Raw genomic sequence first — 11283 nt, 5'->3', positions numbered from 1 at the left:
ATCAATAAGAATTGAACATTAGATCTCCAGGGAGGATTTGGTGTCGCTTTGTATTAGAGATTTCAGTGGAGTGTGTGGTTTGGATAAAAGGACACAGAAGAACCTGTAGATGAGGAGAAACATCAGGCGAAACCAGTTCAATGACAGCCTCAGGCTACTCCTTTGCTCCATGTGAACCTTTAACATTTCTAACACACAGATCACATGTGCAGAAAAAAACACAAGTGTACGTCATCATTACCAGGAATCACTTCTATTATACTGTAGGAAATCTGATGACGTCTGATATCATCACCATCATCCAGAGAAGAAATTATATCTACAGCAAGTTATAAATAAAAATAAATTCATGTAGTCGAATCAAATGGATTAATTTTTATCTGAAACAATAAAATATAGTATAAAGTCATGAAACACAAACACACACTGATCCATGGACTGTAGAGGAAACTGCTGAAGACCACAGTTTATCAGGATTAAGTGACTAAAACAGAACTAATAGAATGACTGGGATCAACACTGATCTGTTCTTGTGTTGCTGTGAATTCTTCAGACGATGGCAGCAAACAGCTAACATTTCACCGCGAGAAGAGGAACCGTTGAGAAGACGTCAATAGAGGGCAGTGTTGAGCAGCAAGATCAGATCTTTTGTTCTTGCTCTACAGTGCAGATATTTGAGGAGATGAAAAGCAGACCACCCAAACCTCAGGTCCACAAAAGTTTTGAAAACAAGAATCTTAAAGTAAAGTAAATAATGTCTTTCTCTCACTTGCAATAACTGCATCAATCTAGCATACCACTGACCTCACCACACTTCTCCTGTGATGTTTCTCCAGGCTTGGAGCTCAGCTTCTTCTAGTTGTTTTGTGTTTCGGGAGGTTTCTCCATCCAGGAGGTCTGCTGATGGACTTGTCCAGTCTAAAGCACTTCCCTCCAGATGAAATCCATTATGCTGCATGATGATGTTCCTCCTAATTAGATGGGATGTATTTTTGTGTCAATATTTATAACAAATATTTCTGTTGACTTCTGATTCCGTCATGAGTTCCATTATAAATAAAGATTAATGAGTTTGCTCCAGACACAGCCATGCAAGCCCAAGCCCTGACACTACCACCTCCGTGCTTCACCCATCAGCTCACCCTTGTTTTGGATCAGGAGAACATCCTTTCCTTCTCTACATTTGGGATTTTCCATGATGTTGGTAGAGCTCCACCAGAAATGTTGTGGATCACCTCTGTCTTTCTTTGTGAATTTCAATCTGTTTTTTTGATTATTTTTTTTTATATGTAATATAAATATTAGTTTTTATATTTTTATTATTTATATTTATTATATTTATATTTATTATTATTATTATTATTATTATTATTATTTTGTTTATTTCATGGATTTCAGCCAAATTCCTACATTATAATAATGTTCCTCATAATTGTGAGGAGGTAACCATAAACTGAAAGATGCGCGCAAACACACACACACACACACACACACACACACTATTCGGGAGGTGGAGAAGGAGGAGGAGAAAAGTGGGCCGGCTGTGGGGCGGGTGTTGAACATGGTACTGTCTCGCGAGCGATGTCCGAGCCTCCAGATACTAAACACTTCTGACACTCACACACACGTGCGCACACACGCACACGCGTGCACACACACATACACACGCGAGAGCATACACACGCGCACAGGCGCGCGCGTTACCCAAGTGTCACCAACTTTTCCAGGATCTCTCCCGGGGTTTTGAAGACGAGCGAGCAGGAGAACATCTCCGCGTGGATTTAGTGCAGAATCAGTCCTAGGGTGAAGATCATGGAGACACAGTCCAGGACAGGGGCAGAGGACCACAGTGCGGCCGGAGAGCCGCCTCTGCCCGTGGACTTTGCGGCGGCGGACTCGGCGGGTCTGTGGGGCTCCAACGTGAGAAAACACCAGCACAAGCACAACCTGAAGCACCGCTACGAGCTGCTTGAGACACTGGGCAGAGGAACCTACGGCAAGGTGAAGAAGGCCGTGGAGAGACACACCGGGCGCGTGGTGAGTCCCACAGGGGGTGAGGGTGAGGGTTGCCAGATTGGTGGGTTTATCTTTGTATAAGACCTCTGTTTATCATTTACAAGTGTGTGTGTGTGTGTGTGTGTGTGTGTGTGTGTGTGTGTGTGTGTGTGTGATTGAATCTGATCTGATCTTTACTGTATCATTAGGGGAAGAGTAGTTAATTTATTATGTATGTATTACCTGTAAAAATACATCATATGACCATCACACCTACACGTGTTTACTCAGACTTAGAAGAGTAATTGGTGGTACATTAATAAGGTGTAACATTTACAAGTGACTCTCTCCTGTATGGTTGATTGATGCCAGACGGTAGCAGAAGCATGACTTACTGTCAAACAGGCTCACCATCATAATAACACTATAATAAGTGTTAGGAAATAGAACACCTCATGCCATCTCACCTCATGCCATCTCACCTAGTTTCTCTAAAGCAGTTGCAGTAAAAAGCATTCGTGACGTGTCAAAATGTCTTATTCTGTCTTTGATGGTGTGTATGTTTACAGCTCACAAATACGTATTTGATTGAGATGACAAAATACAGCCCAATCTGGCAACCCAGAAAACCCGTACAATCAACAGCAGATTTTACATCAACTTTAGGCAGTTCTTCACAAGCATGGAATAATCCTCAAGCTCTTCCTAGTGTTTAATCACTGTAAAGACGTAGACACAGGACAGCTGAGTCTTCTTCAGCAGCGTGTCGAGCGCCAGCATTTCTTCTCAAACATATGAAGCAATCTCTAGTTGCTGGAGCACATGTGATCCACTGCTGCGAGACTGCTGAGAGACTGAATGTTGATATGAGCCTTGTGAAGGGCACACGCCTGCATTCCTGTGTTTTGTTGCTGGTGGAATGAGGGTCTATAGGGATGGTGGTGGATAAACACATTTTCTGTAAGAATGTGTCCTTGGAGCATCTGCTGTCATTGTAACCAGGTGAAATGATAAACAGAATGCAGGACAGGACAGAATTCACAGCTTCCTTCCACCTGTGTGCACAAGGAAAAGCTCACGTCATCGAGATTAGAACCACTCTCAGACTTCTGTTTAAGTGGAGAGTAAATATTACATGATTTCTTCTCACACTCAGACTCCTGACTCAGAGTGAAGGATTCACTGGAATAGTTATATGATTGTGTACATATATAGAGAGAGGGATGAGGACGGTTCTCCTCCGTCACGTTCAGGGTGTACATTTTGTGTGAACTGCTTCATCGAGTTGCTTCATGCATCAGCATGTAGACTTTCTTCTAAACAGCCACTCAGGTTAAACAGCACCCCTGATGTCTGTCTTGCTTGAACAATGCACTGCTCTACTGCTCTATATGTGAGAAAGTAAAGGTACCTTCAGCTGAAGCTTACATTGGGAAGAAGCATCAAGCCAGCTGGCATATGCATCAAACGCAGGCCTGCTTAATGATCCATAGCCGGTGCCCAGACTCCGGGCCCTGCCCAGGCGCGTCTGTGTGTGCTTCCCTCATCATATGACTTTAATGAGTTTATGCTTTCACTATAATTAAGGTCAGGTCTAAAAGGAACTTGACCCTAATTATAGTGAAAGCTTATTCTGACATTCTGTGCCCCTGGTGTGCTTCTAAACCACATATGAAACAAACACACCCACATATTTTCTCCTTTAAATATATTACAAAACTCTAAAGCAGTTGTGCTGCACATTTGATTTGGAGATTAGACAATATCCTCTTGGGCGATGATTGGTTTTTCCAAGAATCATATTTTTGGCATGTTGGGCAGGTGTGCTAATTTTGCCCATAAAAGTCCAGAGCAGGATGGAGCTGTGAAAGACACAGGTTGGACAGGAAGTTGGGCTCTCAGCACAATTTTCCCTAGTCTACTTTATGACTCAGAACAGGAACATGCAAACAGACCCAACAGACTTCCTGTAGATATAATCCCCAGATTTCACTTCTCTGACTCCAAAAATATCCAGCCTCAATAGTTTGATAAGCCGAAACCCCGTTACACTGCCTTCTACAGCAGAGTGAATTTGTTTACGTTGTATCCCTAAAGGAAAAGGAATGAACGAGTGAGAGAAGGGACTTCAGTCTCAGATGATGCACTGAATTCCGGCTGGCTGAGGATCTGCAATGTCCGATTGGAAAGTGTAAGGGGAATAGGCTAATAATAACTACTGTGGAGCACACAGACTTCTGAGATGTCTGTTCGTCCTTTCAGGAACCTACTTTCTCTCAAGGTTGAAGAACTTGGTGCGACTTCACAACTTTTCCTGCTGCAGCCAGCAAAATTTATACAAAAATAAAAACGAAATATTCAAATAAACCCTTTATCGTTGTGTATCTCGGTCATGTGTTCTAGCTGTTACTGCGGCACGGTATCGTCCCTGAGCTGGTGAATTCCTAACAAGCTGATGAGTCACTTCATAGGGTGTTTGGAGACAGGAAGTACTTCCCTCCCACTCTGTCACCCTTCCTGCCTCTGTTCTGCCATCTAACACGGTTGGGGGAAGAGGTTTTCCTTTTTTTCTTTTCCTGTTGTGTAATTATCATTATTATACACCACAACGCTAAGAAACCAGTCAGCTTTCTTGAGGACAGATCAATACATGGATTTATACTGGTTTGAGTAATTAATAAATAAATGCTTTAAAGATGGAATCAGTACTTTAGAGACTGATCAGCACAGGTAGTTGATCCCTGGAACTATCGGCTTTTGGAAAAAATCCTTACCGATAGTTTTTCCGGCTTACGGTCTGCTGTGATAACGAGAGCGCCCTATAGAGGCCATTCACTGACACCACGTGCTGTATGTGTTTACACGGGAGACTGCGTGCTGCACGGAGAGCGATGTACTATATTTATTATTTATCATTTATTCATTACTAAATTATGCTAAGTAATGAATATATACTCATATTTATTTTATTTAGCATATAATTCAGAACTGTTTTTTGTAATAAAGTTCAGTGCTGTTTCACATGGAGTCTTTCGGTTGATTAATCGGTTAACAGCGGGTACGATTCGAACTAGATACCAGTATCAGTAAAATCCACTATCGCTCGTCCTCTAACTGTAACCCTCCAGGGCACTTTTTATATGATCACAAATTATAAACGTAATCAGTAAATTGAAGAACACGGTTAGATGCAGTTCTCCTAATTTCTCAGCAGCTTTGGTGTCTCTGGTGTCCCGTTCTCCATAACAGGAACTAAACTTATCACTTCTATCGCACCAGTCGTGGAGAATTGGCGATGCTTTGGAGTGGATGCAGTTCTTTACATTTTAGAACAGCTCACTTCTGACATCATGTCTGAGTACACCTTTCATTTGTGTTTTTTAGGTTGCAATCAAGTCCATCCGTAAGGAGAAGATCAAAGATGAACAGGACATGGTTCACATCCGCAGAGAGATCGAGATCATGTCCTCCCTACGCCACACGCACATTATATCTATATACGAAGGTGTGTATTTTCTTTCCCAATCTTGTGGTATTTACAGCACACTGAAATCTGATCAGTGGAAATGCTTGTTTCAAGAGCATCCAATCACAAGCCTCGATTTTACTCAGGATCACTGGAATAATTCTAAATAATCAAAAATGTCCTGCAAATTAAAAGAGCATGTGTGTGTGTGTGTGTGTGTGTGTGTGTGTGTGTGTGTGTGAGGGTAAAGGCATGGATGTGACATGAGCAGACGTGATCAACGTGCTGTTACAGCCCTTGATATGATGGACCGTACAATTATACTGTCCAAGGACAAGACCCCATCACTCCACAGCCACTTTCACGAGACTCTCACTCTCTCACCAACATGCATACCAACACACACACACACACACACACATACACGTGCACACACATGCTCTTTACGCGACGCACCTCACACCTGTTAGCTCTGGCAAGCCCTTAACAGGGTGTTCATGACTGATTGCAGAGGGTCTGGAGCTCAGCCATGCACTCGTCCAGCACCTCAGCCAACATGGCAATGTTTCATGGCAGGAAGCAGAACTAAACCACCAACACTAAATCCATTACACAGAGCCGTAATACTACACGTTTAACATTTATTTGTGATAACGACTGGCAGATTTCTCATGGAATTCAGCCTGCTTTCAAAAGATCTAGCATCATCTTCAACCATAAAGAATACAATCTCCACGATCTCTATGTGCGCAGTGTTCGAGAATAAGGACAAGATCGTCATCGTGATGGAGTACGCCAGCAAAGGAGAGCTGTACGACTACATCAGCGAGCGGCGTAAGCTGAGCGAGAGAGAGACCAGACACTTCTTCAGGCAGATCGTCTCAGCTGTACATCACTGTCACAAGGTGAGGATCTGACGAGGAAAAGCTCAGTCGACTGGATTCATCTGAAGTGCTTTATCGTACGTAAAAACAGGACAAATCAAAATGCAGGAATTCATTTCATGGTGAATTGATCTGGGATCTGACACTGAATTCTCCATTCTGATTGGTCAGAGGGATTATATTACATTATTCCACTCATTATAATGTTACCACTCGTATAGGTTTTGTGGGTATTCCATCTGTGTGTGTGTGTGTGTGTGTGTGTGTGTGTGTGTAAAATCTTTTGCCAAATTTAAGAAAGGTTTTTGCTCCCAAATTTAAATTTGAACCCTTTATACGGTATTTCCATTCTCTCCATTCTCACACCTACGTACACAATGCTGTTAATCAGACACTCCACAAACACATCAAGAAGTTTCAAACTTTTTAGAAACATCAGATCACAGAGACGAATGTTTGGATTTGGATAGAAAGTCCAGCATGTGGTCAGTGCAGGTTACGTGTGGACTCACACAGCTGGCTGCTGATGTCATCCCCTGTTCAGCGGGGGGATTTGAGCCATTGCTCTGCTGAGCGCAGCATTACACCGGGGCAGAGCAGCATGACAGAGGAGAGGTCAGGACACAGCAGTCCTTATACAGGATGCGGGGAAGTGCAGGGAGTGTGTGTGTGTGTGTGTGTGTTTGGAAAAAGCAGCGTGTGTTAGCGTGGGCGTGTTTAAAAATGACAGCTTGTGTTCACATAGTGAAGTAATTTAAACACACACACACACACACACACACACACACACACACACACACACACACACACACACACTCAAAGGGAACTACACATCCACAAATACTTTCCTTTTCCAGGTGTGTTTTAATCCAGATTGTGAAATGATCAGGATACGGGCATTTTGGAAGCAGTGGACATGTTGTGTGGACGATACAGATATAAATGAGATATAAACATTATCCAGGTCGTGGATGAGTGGGTTTGCGTTAAGTTCTTATGATGCTCTCGATGTGTTTCAGAAAGGTGTGGTGCACCGAGATCTAAAACTGGAGAATGTGCTGCTAGATGACAATTATAATATAAAGGTAACATTTCCATCAATGTAAATAAAAGATATGTGTATTTTATGTAACGTGTGTGTGTGTGTGTGTGTGTGTGTGAGAGAGAGAGAGAGAGAGATCTGTCATATATACAGTATCATACCCTGTTTCTTTTCCGATTCAGATTGCAGATTTTGGGTTGTCCAACATTTACCACAAAGACAAGCTTCTGCAGACCTTCTGTGGCTCTCCTCTCTACGCTTCACCTGAAATTGTAAATGGAAGACCATATCGAGGTCCAGAGGTGAGCAGAACTATTTACATTTACAGCATCTGGTTCATGCCCTTATCCAGAGATACCTACATACATCTACATGAACTCAACATATCATCATGCAGTGCGAAAACAAATCAATCAGGCCAAATCTCACGATTTTAATAGTTTAAATTGGCATGTCTTTTATATAGAAGTGTAACTAGAAACAAACTCTTATATCTCCATTACCATGATATAAGTGATATATACAAGTGAAGTAATTCAGTACTCAGTGCTGTAGAAAATGCAAATACTCAGTCGTGTGAGATGAACACACAGGACACTGAATGCTAACTACGCAGTCTTGGATGGAAGAACCCAAGCAAAGAATTGAGAAAACTTCGTCTGTAGCATCTCATGCGATTCTGAAGGAAACAACCAAAAGTGCAACAGCCAAAAGTGTTGCAGAGATCAAGAACAAAATGCAGCCCACAGCAAAAACAGGTTTAAAACATGCAGAGACTTGGACAGTTCAGGAAGTTTCAGCACAATCATAAAGATAATCCAGTAACCACAGATACTTAAACTAAACCAAAAACCTGTGATAGTTCAACCAAATCATGAGCTGAATTAACAAGAACATAGAAAAGATAAGCCTCTGTTCCACATCAGCACCTAATCACACACACGTACTGTTTAGTAACACTAAATATTAAAAAACTGGATAACCCTACACACACACACACACACACACACACACACACACAGTGTAAATGTGCTGCAAAGTGAGGACCAAGGTTCATCTGAGGACCCAGTCAGCCCTTTGGTTTCTCGTACTTTAGACGATCAGAGTGTTTGCCAGCTGGAATGAGGACTGATCTTCAACCTATTACAGAATTCTGCAGTTCATGTGGCACCCAAACACAATCCCTCAATCATCTCAGCAAGCAGCTGGAAAAAAGGCTGTTCTCAAAAAAAATACAGGAATGAGATTTTAAATGCGTAAACACACAAAGGACACATGGATTCATGTATAAAATACAGTTATAGAACACACACACACACACACACACACACACACACACACACACACACACACACATTCCCTTTAGTGATTCTTTCATTACAGTCTTCCTGCATGATGGGAAATGCTCCATACTTCTCCTCCATGCCAACAATCACAGAAGTCTCTCATCTCCTGTAGGTCAGACAGGTCAGCAATCATGGGAGTGGACCTTCCTGTGCCCTAATCAGCTATTGTACACCGTAACACTGACTGATTTCTGAAATGTTCTTCTCTCTAATCAGGCTCAGACGGAGAACTGCCTTTAAGCCTTGTGAGGGAATTTACGTGTGATTTACGCATTGTTATGTTGAAGTTTTCAAGCGCTGTGATGCTTGTGGTGTTAATTAGGTTGGATATGAGAGGAAATGTGTGTAGATAATACAGTATGAATGGCTCTGTTCCAGGATCCAGACTTCCAGAACAAATCACAGGTCGATGTTACTGAGTTACTGATGTTACTTGTGGGCATATTGACCTAATCGCATTTACATTTTTACACGCCATTTGGCAGATGCCCTTATCCAGAGCAAATTAAATTTTTACCTAATTCCTACAACTGAGCATACAAAACACTTAACCTGGGGTTAAGAGCCTTGCTCAGGGGCCCACGGGCAGCACCTTGGTGTTGTTGGGATTTGAACTCGCAACCCCTGGTTTCAATGCCTTAAAAACTAAGCTACCATCTCCCTCTGGTTATGCATGTGACAGAGTGTTTCTGAGGAATATCTAAAGATTGAACTTTTAACCCATCAGTTCTCCTCTGTTTTGGCAGGTGGACAGCTGGGCTCTTGGTGTGTTGCTGTACACTCTGGTGTATGGCACGATGCCTTTCGATGGCGGAGATCACAAAAGACTCATACGCCAAATCAGCAAAGGGGAGTACCGGGAACCTCCCCAGTCATCAGGTGTGTGTATGAGAGATCTCCCAATTTTTCCTTGTGGTACATGTCAGTGGTTTTGTCAACGTCCTTGATTTTTGGGTCTGTGTATCTACCAGATGCTCGTGGTCTTATTCGGTGGATGCTGATGGTGAATCCAGATCGCAGGGCCACTGTAGAGGACATCGCCAACCACTGGTGGGTGAACTGGGGCTGGAAGACCAGTGTGTGTGACTGCCAGACCCAGCGAGAGAACAGCTCACCCATGCTCGCTCGTTTTATCGATTGGCAAAGTCGCGCCGAGACTCAGCCAAGCAAACTGGCATTCCCCGATTTAGGTGCCAACACCAGCGGCACCCTTTCGACCCGTCGTCTCAGGAGGTCTTCAAAGGAAAATGAGGGTGGCATCAGGGCCGTTCTAGAAGAGAAGCCAGCCGTGAAGAGGCCCAAAAGTATCCTAAAAACACGGGCGAGCACCGGAGATCAGCGATCCCAAAGCTTGTGCGAGGCCGAGCTGCGCCGCTCCATCTGCTACAGGGATGTGGAACCTACCTCGAGTCCCGAGAGAGAGGAAGCGGCAGGAGGCTCACCAGCCAAAATGATGCCTTCTCTCCCTGTGAAAGGCATCCTGAAGAATAACCATCAGCGTGAGTCTGGCTATTATTCCTCTCCTGAGAGCAGTGAGTCCTCTGAACTCTTAGGGAGCACCGTGGCTCCACCTCCTAATGCCTCACCGCCAAAAAGGGCTCCTGGGAGGAAGGGTATCCTGAAGAGGAACGGAAAATACTCATCTCACGTGGCAGCCCCGATAGACTCGAACCTGCCACAGAGTCAGAATCGATCTTCAACCACAATGAGGGAGGAGATAGGCATCCCAAGTAGGGCAGTAGACTGGCCTCCTGCGTCTCCTAAACCCAACATCAGGGGAAGCCTTTCAGCCGAGGATCTACTGCAGATGGCAGGATTTAGAGGACTGCAAACAGCAGCACCACACCATGGCTCGAAGAACACCCGCAGTCCACCGGGATCTCCTGGGGACAATGGCAGCTTCTCCTTACTGGGGGATATGGATGATGTGACTCAAGTGTATCAGCAGGCCCTGAACATCAGCAGCCGTCTCAGTTAGAAAGCGAGCAAGAAGCTAAACGCTGAACGGCGAAGCGACTGGATCAGTCAGGAATAATCAATCATGCTTTCAATCATGGACTTTATGTTTACATGCCACAAGAAGGGAAATTTGTGGAGTTTATCAGGTCTTTACGGCCGTGGATAAACGAGGCACCTTACTGACACGTACTGACATCTCCACACGGTTGATGGTTCACAAAACACAAAACATTACAAACCTGACTGCTTACTACTGACCTAAAAAAAGAGTAAAGAATTAAGAATATTAGAGTTATTTATTTATAAATGTTTCAGGCATACAAATCTGCATGGCCACAAACACTCATCATTCTTTAAACACTGAACTGCACAGTGACGCAAGGCACATATATCTGGGTCAAAGGTTAATACAGTATCAGCACAATATCAGACTCTCATATACACACTGCTGTTCAGTCTAAACCAGTTTATCATGGGGCATGGCACAGGGGTGCTGGTGCTGGTACTGGTGCTGGTACTGGTACTGGTACTGGTGCTGGTACTGGTGTTGGTACTGGTGCTGGTACTGGTACTGGTACTGGTACTGGGTGT

At 43.6% G+C, this 11283-nt stretch overlaps 1 protein-coding gene across 1 annotated transcript; it reads left to right on the top strand.

Moving 5' to 3' along the window:
• The first annotated feature begins 1513 nt into the window (after window positions 1-1513).
• Window positions 1514-10978, top strand: nuak1a (NUAK family, SNF1-like kinase, 1a). Its single transcript, XM_046874262.1, has 7 exons — window positions 1514-2037; window positions 5380-5500; window positions 6215-6366; window positions 7365-7430; window positions 7570-7689; window positions 9480-9612; window positions 9705-10978. Exons 1-7 carry the CDS (start codon window positions 1813-1815, stop codon window positions 10709-10711), a joined length of 1824 nt encoding a protein of 607 aa, XP_046730218.1. The 5' UTR covers window positions 1514-1812; the 3' UTR covers window positions 10712-10978.
• Window positions 10979-11283: the final 305 nt, after the last annotated feature.

This window comes from Silurus meridionalis, chromosome 18, assembly GCF_014805685.1.
Source record: "Silurus meridionalis isolate SWU-2019-XX chromosome 18, ASM1480568v1, whole genome shotgun sequence".
Taxonomy (NCBI): domain Eukaryota; kingdom Metazoa; phylum Chordata; class Actinopteri; order Siluriformes; family Siluridae; genus Silurus; species Silurus meridionalis.
This window is presented reverse-complemented; position numbering and strand designations above follow the sequence as displayed.